This window comes from Fundulus heteroclitus, unplaced genomic scaffold (assembly GCF_011125445.2).
Source record: "Fundulus heteroclitus isolate FHET01 unplaced genomic scaffold, MU-UCD_Fhet_4.1 scaffold_70, whole genome shotgun sequence".
NCBI lineage: Eukaryota > Metazoa > Chordata > Actinopteri > Cyprinodontiformes > Fundulidae > Fundulus > Fundulus heteroclitus.
The window spans coordinates 91,417-116,851 of record NW_023397143.1 but is presented as its reverse complement, the minus strand read 5'-3'; the positions used below and the strand labels follow the sequence as shown (position 1 = coordinate 116,851).

Below are 25,435 nucleotides of genomic sequence, written 5' to 3'. Positions count from 1 at the left end.
TCCCAATGCTGGCCTTGCACTTCGACTCACAAAGATTGCAGCGAGCGTAATCCACTGCGCGTTTTGAAAAGCAAAGAAAGCGCTTTCTATCGGCCATGCTTTCTCTGACTGAACCAGCGGCTACTGACGCCATCACGCGCTTGTGCGTGCGACGCTGGTTAGGGTTAGCTCATCTTCGGCATGGAAAATTGCCCACTTTTCTACTCCCTCAGTGTCACAGTGACGCATTTAGATACCAAAACATGGTACCGTTTGATTTTACTTGAATCAGAACCAGGTAGTACCAACAGGATTTGGTCAGCCTCTAAAAGTACCCTATTTGGTACTCATCCCTACTTACATATAAGGTAGAGTAGGTGTTTTACCCTGATGGCATAAAAAACACACAGTCCTTAAATAAGCCAAAAATCAGCAGTTAGATAAAAGCTCAGGACTTTAGACTGTGAAAGGAAGCTGGAGCATTTGCTAATACTTATATATTCAAAGAAAGAATATGTATTAGCATTGTAGCACTGAATGTTGGAAGGTGATTAAGTCACAACTCATTACTACTTTCACATCAACATGTGATTATTTGAGGTTCTCCAGAGGAATATGTTTTAACTCTGGCTTTTCAATATACTATTCAATGCAGCTTCATTGTTGAACACTAGACTGTCATTGTTCTGGGATATTTATGTTTTCACCACTATGTGGTGCTGATGGATAAGGTGCAGCATTCACCTTCCAAAGTACTAAAAAAACAAAACAAAATGCACAATTAAGAAAGAAATGTGACTGAAAAGCTTTAAGTCCATTCACAAGTATCAGATTTAATAAGAAGTAAATAATCTATCATCAAATGTCTGATTTCTGTGTGTTTTATAGACAGAGGGGTCAAAATGAAAGAAAGAGGGAGCCAGAGACCCAGTCCCACCGGTTTCCATCCTCCTCTGCCAGCATACGTCTGCTGCTGCAGAGATGGGACTCTAATTCAGAGGAGACTTTTGTGCGTTGGAGATCAGTCTTCCCAGGATGCCTGTCCACATCAGAGCTCTTTAAGCGAGGAACATTTCAGCTCAAGAATATTTGTTTTTACATCTCACCCAGGCTGAGGCCTGTCTTAGATTTGAAATGATGTCCCAGTCCTGGTGTGGGCAAGCCATGCTGCGTGTGGAGCTGGGAATCCTGGTGGCAGTCCTGGTGGTCTGCGGCATGGCACAGATGTATGATAGGAGGGAAGAAGGGTCATCCTGCTACGGAGGATTTGATCTCTACTTTGTTCTAGACAAGTGAGTGCTTTTACTTTTGCATAATCCCAGGAGAGGTCCTGTAGAGTTTGGTGCATGAATCATCGCAGTTTGTTTTGATGTCGCAGGTGCAAAAGTTGTCCTTCAGATGCTCTAATAAGCTACAGCTTCCAGTTATAGTTGGGCGTTTCTGCAAAGGATTTGTAGATACTTTCTGTTTGTAAGGACATACATGACCATGATTTGTCACTCCAATAATTAAACAATGTAGACAATTTGGCAGCAAGTGCTTGTTTGAACTATATTATTTACCCAGCAGGTACTTTTGTTGAACTTGCTGGTTTTGTTTGCACAGTTTATCAGGTGTATTACTAATATTTAGACACAGAAACTTACTTGGTACTTACCTGATACTTTAACAAACCTATGGGTTACTTTCTTGGAATCTATCAAGTATTTTCCCAGAACCTCCAAAAATACTCAATTGGGGCTCAGAGGTTACTGTCTCAAACATACCAAGTTATTCCCTGTAATTTTCAGAGAACTTACTGTTAAGTTTTGAAAGGTAACCTGTATGTTTTAGGAAAGAATTTGGTAAGTTCTGGGAAAGTAATCAGTTCTGTGGAAAGGTTCTGGGAAAATACCTAGTAAGACCCAGGAAGTAATTCTCAAGTTTCAGGAAGGTTTCTAGAAAGTAACCTATCAGTGATAAGACCAGAGAAGTAACAATCAAGTTAAAAATAACCAGTAGGTTCTAAAGTTAACAAAAAATGTACCAAGTTTCAAACATTACCTCTAAATTCTGGAAAAGAGCCTGGTAAATACCAAGAAAGTACCTGGTAAAGTAACCTTTATATCCAGCAGGATTATAAAGAGATACCGATAATCTGTTTACAGATACTGCTTGCATGTGTGTTTCTGCTCAAGGTGTTAGAAGATTTCTTAACTCTCTGATGTTATTTCTAGTGAACATTATTTTGTCATTATTGAAACAATGCTTGGAAAAGCCTTAGCCTACAATATTGCAATTGTTTCAGTTTCATGATTACGGGCACATGCACAGTCAAACACGTTTCCCTTTGCAATGAAATTCTTCCGTTGCTGTTTGATCTGAATGCCAACAAACAGAAGCAGTAATATTAGAAATAAAAAATAAAGAGAATAGAACTGACAGGAAATACAATTATATACCAGCGATTTATAAATACACAAAAATACTAATAAAGGATTGTGCAAATGGTCTAAATTAGCTGTGTAAAATGAGCAGAGGAGGATGTATAGAATAAAATAAACGTAGCATCTATGAGTATTTATGATACATTACAGAAGACTGTTAGCAGTTTAGAAGTCCTGGTGGTGGCGGTGAAGAAGGAGATCTTCAGTCTGGAGGTTCCTGCATTTCACACTTGGGTACCTCAGACCAGAGGGGAGAAGTGTGAAGAGTCTGTGCTGAATGTGGAAGAGACATTTGATCAGTCTCTGTGTCCAACTAGCCTGCTGCTTCAGCTTGTTTTTCTATGTTGTTTATCAGTTAAAAGGTTGTTTGAGCTCATTCATGAAATATGTGAAACATCAAAATGCAATGGAAAAAAGTACAAAATACAAGTGTGTGGTTTGCTTTAAAAGCTTTTGTTTCCACAGTATATGGCCTAAAAGAGTATTGTTTTACATGAAGGCTTTAAAAATATATATATTTTGGACTGTGGTGGCTATATCCCTTAATCTACCAAATATTTTCGTAATAAAAACCAATGGTTTGCCAAATTGCTCATAAGACAGCAGCAGATTTCTGCATTCCTTAAAAACCTGACGCATGTGGCTTAGATTACATAGGCAATTAAACTGTCATGGAAATAACATGACGCTTCAGAACAGATCACGGGTCACATGTTCTGGTTCACAGATCTCTGGATTTAACAGAGAAAACGCTTCTTATCTTAGACAGTAAAATAGACTCGCGTTGTTAAACTGCAGTCGTACTTTGCTGACAGGAGCAGCAGCAGCAGCAGCAGCGGTTCTCTCTCTGGGCAGCAGAACCCTTGCACCATTAGAGCCAGATGTTCCAGAGATCCCTGGTGTTTGGCGACGTCCCTCCACTTGGACTCACATCTCAGGATAAATGAAAACATAAGGACGAGAGGCTGCTCAGTCCAGGAGCCTGTTTGAGCTCCACATTTCCACTTAATTGCTGACGTCAGTCTAAAACCCTGCATTTTTTTTAAACATTCCTTTTCCTTTCTTTTCTTTTCTGCTGCACCTGCCCTACAATCGGGACAAGAAGGGAACAACTAAAATATTGAGACACTTTGGCTTTAGTTGGCCATCTTTTGGTGATAACAATAAAACAGATTATGTCATGGTTTACTTGTAACATACAAACAGAGATAGAACTATTATTGTTCGGCTCATTTGCCAGTGTGAAAAAATGTTCTCGCTGTTCTTTATGATGAATAAGAAAAGGTTTAATTCATTATGTATGAGTAACTTGGATCGTCTTGCAGCTCTGGTTTTGTTTATATTGGCTTTGTTTTGAATTGTTGCTCTTTAAGCAGCTCAGGCAGAAGTTTCCACAGGGATGTGCAAAAGTCTGGTGTCATTTTAAAAAATTCGTCTGTATTTTCCTTCCAGTGACTCAGGATGTCTTGTATCTTGTTTCTGATCAATAAATCTCCAGGCCGTCTAAAGATGTTTTAATTTTTTGTGTGTGGATATTTTCATTCCTGTAGTGTTGAGTACACTTAAAGAGAACTGTGGTTTTAATTTTTTACGCATGTTAACCATGACCCGTGGATCGTTCAGACTTAAGACAGAGCTAAGGGACCGGACTTACCAGCAGTCTATCATAAAGATATTTGCTCCCATTTCTTTATTTGAGTCTATGTCAAATACCAAGGTATTATGATAAAATATGACTTTAGCAAAGAAACGTTTATGTCTTTCCTGGGGCCTCTACTAATTATCATTTCCACCTTGTTCATATTATCTATAAATCCTGTATTAATTTCAACTGCCATGCACATGACCTCCACCTCTACCTTCGTTCCAAGTCAAGCGCTACTCTGTCTGCTACTTCCCTCTGCAACTGTCTTTGGACATTGAAATTATGGTCCTGAAACAACCTTTTCTTCTTCTTCTTTTGGCTTTTCTCTTTTAGGGGTCGCCACGGTGAGTCATGTCTCTATCTAACTCTATCTGCTGCATCTTCTTTCTCCAAAACATCTAGCATGAGCTGTCCCTCTGAAGAACTCATTCCTGATCCTATCCATCCACGTCATTCCAAAAGAGATCTTCGACATCATCATCATCATCTCTGATGCCTCCAGTTCTGCCTCCTCTTCTCAAACAATTTCCCTAAATTAAACAGCGATAAAACAGAGATTCTCCTCATTCACTCTAAATCCATTTTAGCCAAATGGAACAGCTTCTTTATCTCGACTGACAACTCCCTTGTTTGTCTATCCTCTCAGGGCACGAGTCTGTCATCCTTGACAGGTCATAATCATTCCACTCACATAAATAGCTAATATCTGCATATTCCCGTCTGAATAACATTTCTCACATCTGTCCGTCTGTCCCCTACACCTAAAAGTGCTACCATTGTTACATGCTACTGTTACACTGACTACCCTTATATTCAGTCACCAACAAAAAGCCATCCACAATCTTCAATTAGCCCAAAACTCAGCTGCCCGTGTCGTCATCTCTAGATCACTATCCACCAACCAAGTCACTCCTGTGATGCAGCAACTTCACTTCCTACAGCCAAAATGCACATCGACTTCAAAATCCTTCATGTTGCATTAAAAACCAGATCAACTAGCTTTTAGTCGATCTGCCGCTCCCCTCTGGAGCTTTCTGCCTCCCGATATCTGCACCACTGACTCTCTGCTGCTTTACACCGCTGTCCAAAAACTCATTGTGTAATGGTTGAACCCGATAGCTAAGCCGTAGACAGCGTTACGATTTAAAAGGTTTATTGAAGGGAATGGGTTTTGGCAGGTGAGACCAGACTTGACAGAATGAATAATGGCTGATGGAGCAGGCAGGCAGCGAGGAGCAGGGGACCAGAAGATGTAGGCAGTGACAGACCAGAACAGGCGATGAGGACCGGGAACTCACCAGAACGGGCAGAGCAAACACCCAGAGCTCACGCAGACACAGGCGAGTTTTAGCAGAAGACTCCAGCTGGCTGAGCACATAGGAACTGGTATAAGCAGGGCACATCAAATGAGAAGAGATGCGACGTTCTGGCAGGGACAAGTTGACTGAGGCAGGTATAGGTGGACAGGGAAACAGGTGAGCAGAGTTGGCAGTAATTACTGGCAGCAGGTGGAGCTGATCTGGGCTAATTGACTGATGACTGAGTGTCTGGTTCAAGAAAAGTAAAAAAAAAATAACCCAACAAAAACCTAAATCATGACAAATTTTCTAAAACTGGTTACATCAATGGAGACAGCAAAGGTTTCTTTAAATATACATGTTTATAATGTCAATTCACACACCTTTTATCATAAGGTTACCTTAATTTTTTTTAAATGCCTATTATCAAAATACATTATTGTTGTTGTAATTTGACTGGTATTGTTAATGTATGAAATAAATAATCTTAAAAACATTGAAATCTCACACAATGGTTGCACTGAATGGAATTGAATAATAAGTGATTGCCTTAAGATTTTAGATTGCGCGTCATTTCTCATTGCTTTGAATCCCATTTGGATCACTCAACTCTTTGAGATTACGACTTCTGATTGAAATAAAATTACTTTTAGCAGTTAGAGTCACAGAACCACATTGCAGTTCAGACTATGAGTGCAAAATTGTTTTAATACAATGAGAGCAATGCTCTTTAGTTGAGGTTAAATTGACTCAGGGTCAGAACGCAACATCCTCTGTCAGATGGCTCATATCTGGTCCGGTGTGAAACGACCAAACCTGAGGAAATACAAATGATCAAAGGCGGGAAACGATCAGGAGGATCGTGTGGTTCCCTGGTTGGGCTGTCTTTAGCAGGACTCACAGGACATGTTGATGTTATTCTGTAGAACTATCCGCAGGGTAAATGTGAAAAAATTAACACAAGATGTGAATGAAAGTGAATCAGGAGCAATGAGAATGAGATCAAATCCAATTTCACTGTGTTCTCAGTGTGAAAACCAGCTGGCTTTAGTAACGGATATGCATGGAGCAGAATAACTACTGTTAGCAACTCGAGCTACTGAAGTAGCTTGATAGCTTGAATCGCCCTCTAACAGTAATTTGTTTTCAAAAACTGTAGCAATATGTTCATTGAAGGAGGTTATATAGTCCTGTGGGTGTAAAAGATTTATTTGGGTTCCAACAGAAGTATGAAAAAACATGTTTTTACTGCAGGTATCTGAGTTTTATATACAGGGTTGGAATGTGTACTCTCAGGAATTTTTATCTAGTTTTTCATCTCCAAAAAAATGGAAAATGTTTTATGTATGTGTTCATAGTTACTTTTTATAACACAATACACCTTCTGTACTATTATTTGAAAATGTCAACACCAAGGTACTTGGAGGACTTTTACAGAAGTGGTATTTATTATAAAAAGTTTCAGAACCACTGGGCTGAAAGATAATCCATCTCTTAGGTTGGATTTTTCTCCTATTTCTCAAAAAAAAAAAAAAAAAACAGAAATAAACTATCAGATCCTGTACATCGGTACAAAAAGCCTGGAGAATTATTAATCAACACCAATAGACAAGCGGTGGGTTTTACAGTTTCACACGTCACTGCATGTTATGTCCTTGTCATAATTAATCCTCCAGCATTTTGGCAGATGATTAAAGTTGAATGCCAGCTTTTAATCAGAACTGTCAATCAGAGTCAAACAGCTATCAAACTCCACCATAACGCTTAAAACAATGTGAGATTGGTTAATTTCATGATAATAATAACCGACTAAATTACCAGCTCTCAAGAGTACAGCTTCAGCAATCAATTTAATTAAAATGTATTCTTTTTGTGCCTTGATCAACCTATCATGACATTTGCAATATAATAAAAATAACATTAAATGCAACATTTACAGTGTTCTGTCTATCCTCAAGCCTCTTATTTTAATTTTAACTGCATTGAACCTATTGTGTGACCCAGGTCTGGCAGTGTGCAGCATTACTGGAATGAGATCTATTATTTTGTGGATCATCTCGCCCACAAGTTCATCAGGTCTGAGCAAAAACAAACAAACAAAAACAAACAAATCCAGCAATGAAATATGACAATTATACCATTTATTTTCTTTATACTATGTCTCCTACAGTCCTCAGCTGCGGATGTCTTTTATTGTATTTTCCACGGAGGGACGAATCCTCATGGCACTGACAGAGGACAGGTGGCCCACACAGTGACGCCCGGCTTCATGTTCCTGGTTTTGATTTGGGTTTTCAGTGTTAGTTCAGTGTTTTCTTGTTACTTCCTGATCAGGGATCAGATTCGAGCCGGACTGGAGGAGCTACGTATGGTTCACCCGGGCGGAGACACCTACATGAACAGAGGCTTTCAAAGAGTAAACCACTTGATAAATATGTTAAATCTATGGAGAAATCGCCTGAGACCCAAAGGCCTAACTAGAAATCGTTTTCCTTGCAGGCCAGCGAGCAAATATACCATGGCAGTGGGTATGGTGAGCACACCTTTAAAATAGCCATTTCTGCATCATTCAAGCACGTGGAGACGAACCCGCTCTTTGCATCACGATACAAATAACTTCTTATGCCGAAGACTACACTTTTGTCACTTTTCAAATCTGATAGGTATTAAACTCAACTGATCCTTTTGATTTTTATTCCTTCAGGCTACCGGACAGCTAGCGTCATCATCGCCCTGACAGATGGAGAACTGAGAGAGAATCAGTTTGACCTGGCGCAAAGAGAGGTGGGAAACCTCACTCCTAGCTGAGGAGAAAGGTTTTCTTTTTTTTATTTTCTTGTCCTAACTTTTCATTGGCCTTTAATGTCTATCCATTAGGCTGGCAGGGCGCGTCAACTCGGTGCCACTGTGTACTGTGTGGGGGTGAAAGACTTCAACGAAACACAGGTGACTTCTGGGGGTCAGTTAATCAGTGGATCAACTAATTGTTAAAACAAACAGTGACTTTAACGCTCTGCTTCTTTAATTGACAGCTTTCCACCATCGCTGACAGCAAAGACCACGTCTTCCCTGTGAATGATGGATTTCAAGCTCTGCAAGGAGTCATTGACTCAGTATGTGACACACAGATAAAGGAATATCCTGATTAAAACCCTGCAAAAAAAAATGTAATCCAGTCTTTGCGATGTGATAAACTTTAATCGTAGATCTTAAAGAGATCCTGCATTGAGATCCTGGCCGTAGAGCCCTCCAGTATCTGTGAAGGAGGTAAATGATCAAAAGATCCACGCTCAAGGATGTATTTAACTTTGATTACAGATGTATTATTTTAAGGGGCCTAGTCACGTATTTTGACCATAAAAAGAAAACAAAAAAAAAACAAAAAACATATATTCATCTTCAGATGAAACAATATATGCCAAGCCTTTGTCCTGATAGTGTTTACTTTGTCCTTTTTCCCCATAACTTCCTGTTATGTGGTCTTGTTATGGTAAATATACACAGAAGCACTTTTACTAACAAATAGAGCAAAAAAGCGTAAAACTAAGAAATACAATATATTAAGCCAACAAAGTGTGATAATTCAATCGGCAACTTTTTGTATGCAACTACTAGCGTAGGAATTCGTAAAGTCGTAGTATGTGACTAGGCCCCTTTAAATACTTCCCATCTTCAGTTTCTCTAATAGAAAAATATTTGTAAACTTGTATATAATCTCCCTTCAGAAAGTTTCCAGGTGACTGTAAGGGGAAACGGTTTCCTTCACGCTAGAGACGTGCAGGAAGTCCTCTGCAGCTTCCTTATCAACGACACAGTTACTCTCAGTAAGTGCTGCCTTTGTTTATGAAAAATATAAATGCTAAAAAAGCAATAAAAAAGGTGAAATCAAAAACAACCTTCCTGCAGTAGCTGTAGTACTCGAGTCTTGAAACACTGCTCCTTTCTTCGTATTTTAGCTCTTTTTTGTGATTGTTCAAATTGTTCTTGATCGATGGATGTTTCTTTTTTTCCATAAAAGTTTGTAATGTGACTCATCTTTTCTTTTCTTTTCTATCTGCACTGCTGTGGTAACAGTGCCTCACAAAAGTAGTGATACCCTTTAAACTTTGGCATACAAGAGATTTGATGTGATAAAATCAAACAAATTCTTTAAAAAATCTGATATTTATTTCGGAGTATTTTGCAACACATGATCTTTGTGATCTTTTTTGCCCATTTTGTCTTTGTTAAACCGGTCAAGCTCATTCAGATTGCATGGAGGACATCTGTAAAAATCAGTTTCCAAGTTCTGCCCCATATTCACAATTGGATTTAGATCTGGTTGCTTGGACCGTTTCAGGACGTCGATATGCTTTGATCTAAACCAGTGATTCTCAGTCGAGGTCCTCCACATCTATTGTCTTGCATGCTCTAGTAGTTTCCCTCATGCCACACAGTTTTATCCATATTTGATGTCTCCCTTATAGCTTGTGGCAAACTGCAGTGGGGAATTTGTTTGAACTTCTTTCAACAATTAAGCAAACTCACCACTCTACAAATATACACCATACTTTTCCAATTTACTTTTTTTTCTCCCCTCAGTTTTTGACAGTCTTTTATCCCAATTAGTGCTGGTTTCTTCACATGAAATACCAATTAGACAGACATTAAAGTTTGTGGTTGTGAGAAAAACGTAGAAACATTCAAAAGCTACTATTGCAAGGTGATATAAATAAAAAGCAATTAAAAGTGAATGTTTCACTCATCGTATAGGAAGTCTTGAGATTTAATTTAACAATATTCTTATTTGGGCTCTGAAACATGTTAAACGCAGATTATTTGCATATAAGCTTGAAGACAGAGATCCTCAAAGACATGTTTGTTCCAATTAGTCGTTTCGCCACAGCCAAACCAAAACAAAAGCTTCACAAAAACTCAAAAGGCATTTTCATTATCCTTGTAAACTAAATACAAAAAAAAGGTCTGTGAAGTAAAACATGTCTGCTAACTGAGCAACGAGATTGTAAATGTGGCTTCAGGAACCTCATTTATTTGCTTTACTTGTAAAACCTTTGAATTCAAACTAAATATGCGGAAACACAAGTTCATTCAAATATTTATTTTATTTTTTAGAAATAAGACTAATGTCACTATAAACAGTAAGCTATGTGGGAAAAACTAAGGATGAAGCATCAAAACTAAATAAAAAAATAGAATAATTTTGGCAAACAAGTAAAGCCAATACTAAAGTCCTACCCCTGGTTATATAATATGCTGCCTTTGACGTAACTGTGTTGAACGTATTTGGGCTGTCAGCATACGGATGGGCGAGAGCCAGAGAGTTTGTGTGGGCCACTGTGACGTCAGCCCTCTTCCTCTTCCTCTTTAGTCATCATCAGCGCCGTCTTCCTTGGCTTTGAATCGGCTGGTAAAACGCTCAGGACTTCTCAGATGTCTGCAGTGGAATGTGGAGCTCATCAGCAACCAGGGCTCTTTGCACACGCTAGACACTCGCTCAGCCAGGAGAAATAAACCACAAAACCCTCCCTAAGTTCAAGTTTCCATCAGAACAGGAAGTCCAGGAATTTAATAACATAAAATCACTTTTTTTTTTTTCAAGAAGAGAAATCTGAAGTAAACTTTTCCCTTTCATCGTAGACTCATCCTGTGAGTTTAGCTCTCTGAATATATGAGTCTGAAAGTATTTTTTCTATTTCTGCAGTGAAAAGGCCTTTGGTGGTTAGAGATACTTATCTTTTGTGCCCAGCTCCGGTTCTGGAAAAATTCGGAACGTAAGTAGTAGTGATGTTCGCAAGAAACGTATAAAATAGATGAGTTGAAGCATCGATGTTTAACAAAGCAAGACAAACGGATCAATGTTTTTCTCCATGCATGCTCAGTCTAAGGGATTGCTGCAAAGTTAATGACACCAAATACCACAACTGACTAACCTCTGTCTCTATGTGCTCATCCAGGAGGAGGGATTTCTGTGAAGTCAGTGACTTAGCAGAGCTTGTTTGGATGGACATTTGTGTTTTTTTGTTGTGGGCCTTGCATCAAGGAGGTCCTTGGTTCAAATCTTTCTGCATGGAGTTTGCATGTTTTCCCTCTGCATGTGTGGGTTCTCCCTGGGTACCCCGGCTTGCACTCGGTCCAAAAACACGACGGTTAGGTTAATTAGTTTCTACAAATTGCCCCTAGGTGTGAGTGTGTGTGAGTATGCGTGTGTGATCGCTTATCCTGTGTGTCTCTATGATGCCCTGAGATGGACTGGCGAACTGTCCAAGGTATACCCCGCCTCTCCCCTCTCTTGACCCTGCACGGATTAGTGGGGATAGACGAATGGATGAACGGATAGACTGTACTGTTTTATATCTAGGGTTGAATTGGATTTTATGTAACTGACTTTGAATCTGTCTGTATAATTAGATTAAAATGGATAATATATATTTGATTACGAATTGGATTTTGCTTTGTGTAAAACGCATTTGGGGGAAATTTCTGGTGAACTGACATTCTATAAAAAAAACTGGGTTGAATTCAGTTTTAGATTAAATAGAACTCAAGATTTATAAAAAAAAAAAAAGTAAATATATTTCAATAATATTTCATGTTTGTTGCATTTGAAGAAACTTTACTGTCTGAAAAAGGACAGACTCAGAGGGCATCTGATTTTATCCTCCATTAATTTGATGCCCTGATCACGATATGTGTCCCTATTCGACTATCTGTGTTATTCAAGGACATGCATGAAAATGTCTGACAGTTTTTAAAAAGCAAATCCATGTATATGCTTGGAACCTCAGTAGCTGTAGTGAAATTACACACCACTTCTGGTCTACATTAGTATTGCGATTGTGACACCCATAACTTACTTACCAGTGATGTCCTGGGCTTTTGCCATCTATCCTTCCCATTCTTCTTTACAGTGAGATGTTTTATATCTGTTTCTGCAGGAGAGATATAATTTTCTGCGTTAAAATGGGTTGAGCCAGGAAAGCTGCAATATTGCGCTGACATTGCATTAGCGAAGGCGTGCATGGCTTAATTGTTTTTATGACATCTCCTGTTGACAGTGTTTTAATCTGGAGCAGTTTATTGAAGTGCTAAGCTAACGCTGGCAGATTTTCTCTCTGTTTTTGAGTTGTTGATAATTTGGCTTATGGCATTACGGTGCGGTTCTAGTTTGCAGACACAACTGAAACTGTCCTCTTGTTTCATAAAAGTGATGCATTACTTTGAAAATCATAGATTTCAATTATCTTTGCTTCAGCAGCTCACTGCACACATGTCCCACTCCTGTACACATTACCTAGATCAAGAAAATAATCTGTTTACATAATAATATGAACAATCTATAACATAGTTTGCAGGATCAGGATTTTGACAAAGGTTTGAAAATGCCAACTTGGGGTGCAGGTGACATAGCAATAGACAGTAGTCTGAGATTCCCAATACCTACTGTTTAAAAAATGCTTCGATCAGGACACCGAGCTGATACCTGGGACTGGACCACTGAGATTTAACACTGAGTGACATCATGACCACCTGCAGACACAAAAACAACAAAAAATACATACGAAACAACCAATACAGCACATAAATATGGTCATTCAGTCTTGTTATGTGGATCCTTTAATTTATTCATCATCCATCTATGACTAGAGGCACTTTTTTATCCCATTTTTCAGGTCAGCCACCCTCCATGTCAGCATGAATAACGGCTTCAGTTTCATATCCAGCTCAGTCACTATTACTGCTATCACTTGTGTAAGTATAAAATGAACAAAACTGCTTTGATTTATTATGTTATGGCTAGAACTGGGCAATAAACATCAGTTAAGCTGTGGATTTGTCCTTATCTAGTCAGTGATGGCTTTCTAAATTCTTGTATAGTCATTGTTGTTGTACCATTACCTGTATCTATGACCGTAGCACTGATAAGATTGTTAAAAGCTAAAAAAAAAAAAACAATCCATAGTAAAAATTCTAATCTTTCTTACAGTCTGATGGGACCTTTGTGGGGATCGTGTTGCTCATCCTGCTGCTCCTGCTCACCATGGCTCTGCTGTGGTGGTTCTGGCCTCTCTGCTGCACTGTGGTATGAAAAGGGATACAGGAATAAATGGATTTGAAAGATTATCGAAGTTACATCTGTTGTTGCTTTTGCACTTAAAGGGGCCTAGTCACATACTACGACTTTACACATTTCTATGCCAGCGAGTAAGTGACCCTAACCCTGTAGATTGAGTTGGTCTTTGACCTCGCCGAGCTGTCACTTTGCTGTAAGGCATTGCAGGACGGCCTACAGGCTCCTAAACTAGCTCCGTCGACTGTCGCCATCTTGCGTTCTGATTGTTCTGTGGTACTGCCGCCAGATGACACAACACTGCGGATGCAACTGATGATGCAAAAAATATATTCAGGCTCAAAAAGGACTAAGTAAACAGCATCAGGATGAACGCTTGGCAAATGTTGGCTCCATCCGAATACCCTTAGTAAAAGCTCCTAGCTCCTCCTCCTAGCTCCTGGATCTCAACCTTTCATGGGGTCAACAGAAAGAACTCTATTGTTGGTAGGAAAAGAGTTTTGGACTGCTGTACAGCTGGACAGCCTTTAACTCTGACGTCATTATGTGACGGAAACGCACATGGATGATGCGAGTCGAATCCGGGTCTACCGCCATCCGAAAATTAACAACAAAGTATGCCCTCTCTTCTCTTTGGACATTTTCGATGATTTTCGTGAGATGGACTGTGCTTATACATGATGTCACGCAAAGGATTGTGGGATACCTTAAGACTCCTTAGTGCCGGTAAGGGACGTCACAAGGTTCCTATGCTAATCTAGCCGTGGGAGGAAGCATACAGGCTCCTTTTCTTACCTCCTTCCTTACTGACTGCGCTATTCGAACAACACTTATCATGGCGACAGCTAGCACACTTCTGCTTTGGCTAAAGAGTCCTTGCTCTATAAGATTATTCAGATGGAGCCATTGTTTTATTTAAAGATGAATGTATGCTTTTTTATGGTCAAAATATGTGCATAGGCCCCTTTAAGTAAATGCTACATGAAGGATGCTACACTCGCTAAGACTACGAGACAACAGTAACTTTTTTAATGCTTTGCAGGTTATTCATGAACCACCTCCTCCAGCAACAGAGGACATATCTGTAGGTTATACTTTCTGATTTCTTTCACACATTTAAGTTACATTTTAGTTTATTTGAAGCAGATATCTGGTCTCAAATCATGTTTAGGATGATGAAGACGGTTTCCCAAAGAAGAGGTGGCCCACTGTGGACGCATCGTACTACGGTGGCCGTGGAGTCGGGGGAATCAAGAGGATGGAGGTAAATCTACGGTGGCAATAGTATAAATCAGAGAGGAATAATTTTCTTAAAAAAAGTAAAAAAAAAAGTAAGAAAATCAAAAATAACAAAAGAAACCAACCTATAGTGTGACACATGACACATTATACTACTTCTAAGTGTCAGTGCCCAATACCAGCAAGGGATGCGGTCGTATGGTAAAGACTTTAATGTTTAAGTCTGACATCCGGAAAAAAATTGGTAATTATGTGACTTTGTAGTCATTAAACTGGTTACAATTGTACAGAATGTAACAAATTGCTCAATTTAGTCCATTTTAAATGTTATGAGCCCGAATGAGTCCTAACATAAAGAACCAATGAACTGTTGCTTTACTTTCATCCATCCACTGAGGAAGCAGTCTGTCCGTACAACTACGCTCATCCCAACCAGGCAAGAGCCTGTAAAACCGTGCAGAACGTCAGAGCGTGGGCAGAGAAAGATCATAAGCCTGTGGAGGATGAGCTTTTTTCTGCCTTTTAATGTTGTCAACACACTGATAAAAAAGAAAGAAAAATCTACAGGGCTGTTGAAAAAAAGTATTTGACTCTTACAGATGTCTTCTGTTTGAAAATTTTTATCACATTCTCAAATGTTATGGTCTGACAAAGTTAACCAGAGTAAATTATATATTTTATTTATTAAAGGAACCTAATGAAACTAACTTGCCTCTAAGTGAAAAAGTAACATCCACAGAGTTCAATGTTTTGTAGCTGATGTGCTACATTAATGTAGATTAACATAGAAATAATTAGCCTCAATCAGTCACATGTCAGTTTCTTAATGTTTTTCAAAATTAAAAATCAAATGTAGTAAATGACATATGATCATTGATTTACTTTTTTTTTTTTTTTTCACACCCAGGTCTATTTCTTCAGGATCAAATTTTAACCCACTAAGACAGAACTATCCCTGATTCTGCAAAAATTTGATCCATGAGTGAGGAGGACAGATTAGTCTGAACTGTAAGCCCCGCCCCCACCTGTTTATTCCCGATGAGAAACCCTCTGTCTCTCCGTCCTGCTCTCCTCCCAGACAACATGCACAAGACTAAACATGCTCCTTAAGCTCTTGCACAATTCTCCAGAGAAAACAAGGCTTAATCGGGGGACTTTTCTTCATTTTCTTTGACATGAATGGCTTATTCTCGAGTAAATAATATTTTCTTATGTGAATGATAAACACCCCTCGATGTGCCATTGTAAGAAAAAAGCCATCCCAGGTTGTTCCCTAATCGCTGCTTATTCCTACTAAAATAAAGTCTGGACTCACTCAATCACACCATTAGTTAATTGTTATTATCAAATTACGTAATATACTGTTTAAAAAAAAATTCTTAACCAGACAAAAATTTATTCAGGTATAGTTGCTTTAATCTACTCTACTCCAGGTTAGAAATTTTGCTAAATGTTTTTTAAGACTAAGAGAAGGATGTAAAGCTGACATTTTTTTCCCAGGAGCTTAGAGAAAGGACCTCCTGTCCAATTTCAAACTACAACATCAAGCAATCTTAAGGCCAAACCTGTTTGAAAGTTTCCAAAACACTTTATTTTTCTGCCTCCCAGAAGAAGCAGAGAGAAGATGTCTTCTTGCTGATAGCTTTGAAACCTGGCTGTTGCCTACTCACCGTGCTTTGATCCCGCAGGCCTGTCTCTCAGCTCAACTAAGAGGAAATCTTGGCAGAACTGCTGTGTTTTGGCCGAAAAGGTCGTTTGTAGTGGAAGATTCTTAGGTCTGGTTAAGCTTTTTCGTCCATGTCTTGGGTAGTTCCTCACCTGGAAACACTCTGGGACTGAATAGAAGACAAAGAAAGGGAGAAATAGGCAGCATGGTAAATCAGCACAGTCATGCTGTCAGCAACTGTTCTCTTCAGATACCAAGGCCTTAGAGGTCTAGATGTATTCACCGTGCCCGGGAATGGGAGCAAATGGCTGATAATATAGAGGTTTTTGTGATGTACTTGATGTTTAACAAACATTTCTGTCATGCTTTTTTAATAATTTATTATTTAATGGAATCTAGCTCTTTTGTACAACCAAAGAATTTAAAGGAGGTGTACTTTCTGTTTGCTATGCCTGTATGTGCTGCTAACACATTTCCTGTTTCTGATTTGAAAGTTGGATGTCCGCCCATCTGTTTGTCATCTACCAGCATATGTATTTCATCTGAGAGAAATACCAGATACAAATCTAACAAAGAGAGACAGACAGCCTCACAGAATTAGTCTTGGTGACACAGAATGAATCTGAAAGTGATGGAAAGAGGACATAAGTGAAAATAATCCAAAAGACAACAAAAAAAACTGTTCCAACGCTTTATGAAAAGACTGCAACCTTCATGTTGTGGTGCCTAACAGCGTTCGAAATGCTTAACGTACTAAAGTTAAATCCAACCTGGCTTCAAGTTCACATACCAAAAAAAACAAAAAGCATATTGTAGTCTTTACTGCACCCATGAGCATGCAGAAAGCAAACGATGAAAGGTGGGAATGAGATCAAACAGAGGAACAACAAAGCGGGAGCAGGAACTGCTGCCTTAATAGAGTTGAGCACGCAAGTCTACGCTGCATGCAACTGAGTCACTGTTGCTGTGACCAGAGAGAGGGAAGCTGAGGCCATTTGGACAAAAAACGGGGCTGAAATGCGGTTTTACTGGTCTAAGATACTGTTATTTATCTGTTGTTGCAAAGCAGTTTGACTTAAAAAAAAAAAACACTATTTATATTCCTAATCCTTGAGAAAGAACATAGGTAAGAAGAATGACTGAAGAAACTCTGCCTCCCTTGTGCGTGCCTGATAAATCATGCAGAAACAGGATTATGTCTGCCTCCTTCGGGACGATGTAGTTAAAGAAAAAGCCGTTCTTCAGTCAGCAAGCAAAGCTCTGCAGCCTGGCAAGTCTGAGGAGTCACACAACTCCAAAACAGTGAAATGGAAAGTATGCACCGCTTCATTTATGTGCTCTTTTTGCCAAGTCCAGGCAGTTGTGGCTTTTGTGTGGCAGACGAAAGGGAGTGAATTTGACTAATGAACTTCCCAGGCCGTGTTGACAGCGCTGGTTTAGCTCCGTTAATTCTGGCCCACTTCTGACAGCTTAGCCCTTTCTTTAGAGTTCTTCTATGCATTAAGGTAAAGACAAACATTTCCAGCAAGGTAAATTATTTATGTGAGTTACTTTTCCCCTAACCTCGCTGTTTTGCATTAGCTCAAAAGTAAAGCCGTTGAGAAAGGAATTGAAAGACAAATCACAAATTTAAAACAGTTGCACAGAAATTCATCGGAAAAAATATGTCTGCCCGCTTTTGCTTTCACTTGAGGATTTCAGCAGACAAGGATTAATTAAATCCTTGCAGGATTTGCAGGAATGCTTTCCACTGCACTGATGCACTACTGATGTAGAAAAGCAAATTAAACTGTATTTTCAATTTGTTGGTAACGGTCTGTATTCATGGCTCAGAGCCTGGTTACGATAAGAGATGATGTTATAAGCTAACACTACCATCTCTTCCCCTATAATTGATTGATTTATCTCTCATCCTATTAACAATATCATTGCTTGTTTTGCTGGTCTCTTTACTTAGTTTCATCCTTTCTGATGTTGGACATCTAATGGCTTAATGTCTGCCCTTCGATTTATGATCTTGTTAAAGTACTTTGTGTTGGCTGTAGGCAGAAGTGCTCCACAAATCAAGTTTTGATTTAAATAACTGATGGATGAACCTAAATGTGCGGAGTTTGCTAACCGCCAAGACTTTAAAAGATGCTCCCCGTTGAGTATGGTGGAGGTTCTCTAATACTGCGGGCCCATGTCTCTTCCTCAGGTCGTCCATTCATGGTTATCAAGGTGAACAGTAAGTGATGAAGGTGCCTTGTTCTTCTGTTCAGGTTCGTTGGGGAGATAAAGGCTCGACTGAAGAGGGCGCCAAACTGGAAAAAGCCAAAAACGCTCGAGTTGTGATGCCGGCTCAGGAGTATGACCCGCCTCCGCCCCGGCTTTACTACCACACGCACAAAACCATTCCCAACCAGAAGTGGTACTCTCCCATCAAGGTGCTTATTCAAATTAAATCTGCTTGTTACCCCCCTCGTTTATTTGTTCTAAATACAACCCTTGGTTTAGTTTATTAGGCTTTCATCTTCAGAGTTTCTATGCAGAGTGTGGTTTTCTTCAGCCATTATAAAAGGGGGTATTTATTTATTTTTTTGCCCAAAAAAGTCCTCCAAGACATTAACGGGATAAACAAATGCACATGTGATGCTTTAGGTGAGCTATACAATTTTATAAAAAGACCAGAGGTGTTTAAGGACCAGAATTGGAAAAAATATATTTTGTTTTAGTGTTTTTTGATGGTGTGTTACCAGGAAGTAGGTAATAAAATCTGCTTCCTCACTTATAAGTCAGCTGGATGGATGGTTGTAATAAGAACCAGACGTGGACTGAGCTAACCCCTAGAGAAAGGACTATGTTGTGGGTGTTTTTTATTTATTTTTTTTTAAACTAACTGCATTCTTTGCTTATCTGTCTCCATTTATCACAAAGCTTTCCGTGCATCTGTAAAGAAAAGAGCTGAACCAACTGGCTAGATGTTTTTATTCCTTTTCTTTAAGAACATAGCTTTATTTGTCTTTCCAATAAATAATGACACGCTGAAATTGTGGTTATCAGATTTGGTATAAATAATCAGGAGATTTTTTTTCCATACCGCAATTCTTTATATCTTGTTTTCAAAATAGGCAGCGATCCTTGTAACCTTTTAATGTAGTTTTAATTAATTGGATTTACTGTTATGCTTACTGCTGGTGAACCCCATATTCGGCCAGACACAGAGTTACATCTAAAAGGTTTATTGTGAAGGTGATAATGAGTAGTGGCAGACGAGGCAGACAAACAGAACCAAACTAGGCAGATGAATCTTGGCTGAAGGTGCAGGCAAGCAGAAGATACAGATAGTGACAGACCAGAACAGACGATGTGAACCGGGGAACCGCCAGAACAAGTGGCTGGGACTTACAGAGAAACAGGCAGAACTGCAGCATGCAGATACAGGCGACCTTAACGGAAGAATCCAGCCGGACGGGCACAGAGGACCTGGTAGAGGACTGGCCCATTAGACGAGAAAAGAAGTGAGATGTTCTGGCAGCAATGAGGTGGCTGAGGCAGGTATATGTAGGCTGGAGAACAGGTGAGCTGAGCTGACTAATTAGTGGCAACAGGTGGAGATGATCTAGAGCAGAGGGGTGGGTGGAGGGAGACTGAGCTGATTGGATGATGGCTAAGAGTTGACAAGCTAAATAACAAAAGTACAGAAAAGTCCAAATAAAAGATAAACAAAAACTCAAATCATGACATTTTCTTTATTTTTCTTTCTTATTGAGGAATGTTCTATGATTTTCTTTGGACTTTTCCCCCTTTTTTAGACTAATTATTGTGCCTAACCATCATGCACATTAATTAACTCAAACTATGTAAATATGGAATATTTAATTTTGAAAATTAAATGTAATTCGAAAGACAACATAACAAGATGACACCAAGATTCCCACCCCTCAGAAATACTTGAATGCAATATAAGTTCCAGTTGTTTAGAAAAAGCCAGGCTTAAAGTTTATTTAATTCAATAATGTTAATATTTTATTTTAAATATTTTAAAAGCCGAATCACCATTCGTCACCATCGTTTGCATGTGTAAAAATAGCCTATGTTTGGATATTGATGCAACAAGGATCAGAACCACAATCAGTGGCAAGAAGACGTAAAGTAAAATCTTCAGAATAATAATGTATGATTTATTATTCATGGAGTGATTTATTATTGATCATGTGATCAATCACTCAGATGTCAATTAAAGAGCACTTTTCATATTAACTGCTCTGGAAACTGCTTTACAAGGGTTAAAATCAAAGGAACACGCATCCAACTAACAATCAACAATCCCATAATGTAATGTTGAGTTAAGGAAACAAAATAATAATTATTAGTTTGGAAACACAATAATATCTGCACTGCAAAAAAGGGAACTGAAAGTAGGTAAAATCCTCTTTAAATTAATGTATTTTTTATTTATTTAAGCAGGTAAATTAGACTATTTGCCAATTGAATAAGATTTTTGCACTTTAAATAAGAACAATTCATCTCCATCATCTTATTTCAAGTGCAGGATGTCCAATTATCTTATTTTAGGGGTAGAAATTCTCATTCCATTGGCAAATACTCTTATTTAGCTGCTCAAATTGAGTGAAAATATACAAATTTTAAGGGAATTTTGCTTACTTTTAGTTCCCTTTTTGCAGTGTGTGATAGGAAAACAACAGAGGAAGATATAAAAACACAAGTTCAAAAACATATGTTCAATTAAAACAAGTAAAAACCAAAACAAATAAGATGATACAATCTTTTTATATATAATGTATGCAATATTAAAATTATTTTTAAAAAGATAATAAAAATTGATAAATAAAACTGAAGAAAGATTAAACCTGATAAACAGATTAAATAAAGAATAAAATATGGATACAAATATGAAATAATTACTTACGGTTGACTAAAAGTCAGGTTAAAAGATCATCTTTGTCTTTAAAACCTGTAAATGTTTGCAAACTGAATCAGAGCTCTGTGAATACTTTTACGCTTTTTGGCATTCACCTTATTTTGGCCAAATATAATTTTTAATCTGTCAAACTTTTTTTATTATTATTATTATTTATTTATTTTTTTTTAGAAATTCAACTGAATTTTTAGGGGATAAAATGTGTGTCTTTGTTATGTGTAAACACAACACAGCTTCCTCCTTTGTTTTATTGAGAGCTTTTAAGCCTTAATGAATCAAAGACCGGTCAGAGGTAACAAACTTAAGCAGAAATACATTCCCCTGAAAATGGTTTTCAGATTGAAAATAAATCAAAAGGCAGCAAAAGTCCAAAGAAAAATAATTTTATAGGATTACAACATTATCTGGTTATTTGCAAGCTGAGAATACAGAGGTGAGAGATGAATCAGGATCGTTTGCACAGCTGTGAATATGTCATCTTTTTTCAGGGGAAACTGGATGCTGTGTGTGTGCTGCTGAGACGAGGCTATGACAGAGTTTCTGTGATGCGACCTTATCCTGGAGACAAGGTAAAAAGGTTAATAGTGTGACAAAAGAAGATGTGAAAACAAACAAAACAGACACACAAACAGCCTCTGTAGAGACACGGGTGATTTCTTGGCATTGACATTCCTGAGTCAAATATTTCAAATTTACTTCATGGACGTTCTCAAGTGCCGTAATGAGATGACGGTCAGTGAGAGAGCGCTTTATTGTCTGGAGCAACACGTCTGCAGAAGTCATTAGGAGTCCATGCAGTCTGGCTCCCAAAGTTCACAGAGTCTGCAGGACGGAGTTCTCCTCATGTCACTCACTGAAAAGAAAATTTTGCTCTTTCCACTTGCAAATCTGCCAGTCACCTTGCAAGAATAAATTTAGGAATTAGTGCCAGGTTTCTAGCCCTTATAAATCGGATTGTTTTCACATCATTAGTTACACGGCTGCCCGTTTCCACTTTACTTTCTGTGCTTCCATTGCAGGGCCGGTGCATCAACTTCACCCGCAGCCCGTCCTGTCCTCCTCCCCGCTACCCCATCTACAACCAGCCCTCCACGCCTGTCTACGCGTTACCCCACAGGTACCAGCGCCGTCCATCCGACGGCTACCAGGACCTCCACCTGCCCCCCTCGCCGACTTCCACACTGCCACCTCTGCCGTCGACTCCACCCCCGTCCTCCAGCAGCTCCTCCTCGTACACGCCTCCTCCGAACAGAGACCTGCCCCTGACCTATGCCAGACAGGTCTCTGCGCCCCCGTCGCCGACCGGCTCGCTGCCGCCCCCACCTCAGGGGCTGCCTCCCTGCAGAGCTCCCCCACCCTCACGCCCGCCTCCACGGCCCAATCACGAGATCAACTGAAGCTCTGAAGGGTCCAAAAGTCTTACCTGCAAGACTTTGTTCAAACAAAATACGCTGACTTTGCTCAAGAATTGCAGACAACATGACCTGAAATGCAGCATTTTTGTTCTCAAGTCCACGCAGTGAATGTCAGTGTAAATAATACAAGAGTTGTTGAAATGTGACTTTTGCATTAAAGTAGAGGAAACAGACGGTCAGTCACCACTCCTCGGAGGTTTGCACGATGGTAATTGAACGTGCGTAAAATGCAAATCAAATAATGTTTTGAAGGCCACATTTTACAATTTTCCCCCTTGAATTGTTAGGCTTGTACCTCACAACGGCTATATTCATTTCCATGTCAATAATAGAGAAATATGTGAGAAAACATTTCAAAATGAAATAAAATGAGCACGAGGCAGCCAAGAAATGAAGCCAAAAGTTGCAGATGGGGGATGATGGAACGTGTGGAAGTCCAAACTTGGACAATAATTCCTAACAAAGTTCCCTCAAAAGGGGGAAGTAGAGACGGCAAAGTCTCCAATGGGAGTTTACAAGACAAATGTTTACATGCTGAGGCAACCAATGAGAAGGAAGGAATCAGTAGAAATGTTCTCTGAGAGCAGTAACCCGGATACCTAACAAACTGGCACACTGCCTGGAGATTTAAAAACCATAGTGGGCTCAACCTGCAGGAAATTCGCCACAGTGGCCATCCTATAACTTTAACCTGCCATGTAGACGAGAAGCTCTGAGAAACTGCTGAAGTAACATTTCTTGCAGCATTCAGGTAGATTTTGTAACTCCTGCTCCTGATCAGATCCTTGATTTAAATTGCAGACTTCAGCAGTCCCATTTCTCCCAGCAGGTGCATCACCAAAATACTTAATTTTATCAAGCAGTACTGTGGTTATATAAAACATAGCAGGTGTGAATATAAGCAACATAATTTTTTAGTGATAGTGTAACTATCAAGGGTAAGATACCTGGGGTAAACAATTGGACGGATTGGTTATTCTAAGGGCATCCAAATATACTTTGAACTGATAGAGGCCACATAAAATGTAAAATCCAGCGTTAAATTATACATTTTCTCACCAAACAAACGTTTCTACTGATGCCTAGCACTATTTTATGGCACCATGGCATCATTAACTCTAAGTCATTCCTAATGAAGGACCCTATTCCACATGTTGGTTGAAGATAAATGCATCTTCACCAGTTCACTTTCTCAGATCTTACCAACATTTCTGTGGGGAAAGTATGGGCGTTCACTCCAAACTTTTTAGTGTTGCAAAAAGCGGTAATGCATCAATTTGGACATATTCCTGTTAGACTTTTTTTTCCCCTGAGGAAAAACAATGGAAATGGGGAATGGGATTTATCTTTTGCACTTTTATGACTTTCATAGCTGTAAATACAATTATATTTGCCCGTTATTTTAATCTGTAAAATAGGCATTCGTCTATTCACCACACCATCCATTTTAACATACCTTTGTATATAAAGGACAATTGTATTGAAATAATGTAAAGTATGTGGTAGATATTTTTGTATTTGTGTAATTCTAAGCTATTTCCCTCAGGTTTAAGTCTTTATGCAAAACTAAACAAATTCCTCACTTACCACAGCCTCTTATTTCTCATACAAGCCTGGAAGTAAACATACTCATCACTGCTACATGGTCAGAGCTAAGGGTACTACACAGAGACCAAATTACAAAAATGTAATAAAAAAATTAAATAGATTTAAGATCAGTCATTTTATGAACTCTTTAAGTCATAAACCAAAGGTTATCTTTAAATGTTTTCAAACACTAAAGGTACATTTTGGCAAAAGAGTGTGTTCTGAATTCTGTAAAGTCACAAATTTTCTCTAGACAGACCCACCAGCAGACCTGAAATTATTGATTTGTTCACTGTGCAATAAAAAAATTATCTTTTTTTTGACACACAGTTGAGCGTTTTGCTCCTTTATTTTATGTTTCTTTTTATGTTTTGTAATTATTTTGAGAAAAATCAGTAAGTGTGGGTTAAATCTTAGCATGCGTATGTGAGAAAAAAAGTCCCCAGCTTTGACCCATTACACTGGATGTGACCACGATAATCCCCAGCTGCATGTAGAAGACGTTACGATCAGTAACTACTGCTAGCAATGGTGGTAAAGCACGAAAAACGGACTGTCAGGAGTCCAAGTTTTATAATGTGATTGTGTCTTTTCCAGTAAGTCTAAAAAAATAAACAATCCTCACAGCTAGATGAGCGTTTACATTGATTTACAAGAAAGTAAAATTAGATATGTTTCATCATCCCGTTCAGAAGACCAGAGGATAAAAGCATGTCCCATCAGGCTTTTCCCTTAGTTGTGGCTTCAGAGAAGAGAGAATCGCTGACTCCTGACTTGCCTTGACTGCAGCCACTTTGCTTTCAGGAGACTTCAAGTGTCTTCTAGCCCCAGATAAGGCTGGACAAGATTTCACTGCAGCATTGAGAGCTATAAACCCGTTCTTTATAACGTAATGTTAGTTCAGTGCTGCTGCTGCAACGAGCTGATTCCATCAGTTGTGCAGAACACATCTGATGATGGCAGATTGCTGGACTCAGGGCTGAGACATTCACCTGGATAAATCAGAAGCAGCTTTAATTACATCTAATTAATCTTTGACTGGAGCACAACTTCTCCAAAGTCTTTAAATATCACGGAGCACTGTGTTTGTCAAACTGGTCGAGCGGCCATGGAAGTGGGACCCAAACGGCAGTCGAAAAAAACAAAGCAATGTGACATCTGTGGAAGCGTCTTGTTTTTTTTAAATTT

The 25,435-nt window shown here is 39.0% G+C and overlaps 1 protein-coding gene and 1 long non-coding RNA gene across 2 annotated transcripts; one reads left to right on the top strand and one right to left on the bottom strand.

The window, feature by feature from the left end:
- Window positions 1-973: 973 nt before the first annotated feature.
- Window positions 974-23,570, top strand: LOC105935814 (anthrax toxin receptor 1). The gene is made up of 18 exons (XM_012876385.3): window positions 974-1,271; window positions 7,353-7,424; window positions 7,519-7,590; window positions 7,683-7,764; window positions 7,848-7,881; window positions 8,053-8,132; window positions 8,226-8,294; window positions 8,381-8,461; window positions 8,555-8,615; window positions 9,074-9,172; window positions 11,050-11,119; window positions 13,019-13,097; window positions 13,333-13,428; window positions 14,459-14,500; window positions 14,588-14,680; window positions 18,583-18,747; window positions 21,734-21,814; window positions 22,265-23,570. The coding sequence occupies exons 1-18, from the start codon at window positions 1,114-1,116 to the stop codon at window positions 22,640-22,642; spliced, it is 1,812 nt and encodes a 603-aa protein (XP_012731839.2). The 5' UTR covers window positions 974-1,113; the 3' UTR covers window positions 22,643-23,570.
- On the bottom strand, window positions 10,368-13,428 carry LOC118561684. Its single transcript, XR_004930227.1, has 4 exons — window positions 13,331-13,428; window positions 12,790-12,875; window positions 12,207-12,277; window positions 10,368-10,782 (listed from the first exon to the last, which is right to left on the bottom strand). It is a non-coding gene; the product is annotated as an uncharacterized LOC118561684 (long non-coding RNA).
- Window positions 23,571-25,435: the final 1,865 nt, after the last annotated feature.

What these genes read in the sequence shown, in the direction of transcription:
- LOC105935814 (XM_012876385.3), top strand. Translation starts at nt 1,114, where the DNA reads ATGATGTCCCAGTCCTGGTGTGGGCAAGCCATGCTGCGTGTGGAGCTG. An exon ending in CTCGCCCACAAGTTCATCAG is followed by an intron (nt 7,425 to 7,518) that starts GTCTGAGCAAAA and finishes TGTCTCCTACAG; the next exon opens with TCCTCAGCTGCGGATGTCTT. An exon ending in TGAACAGAGGCTTTCAAAGA is followed by an intron (nt 7,765 to 7,847) that starts GTAAACCACTTG and finishes TTTTCCTTGCAG; the next exon opens with GCCAGCGAGCAAATATACCA.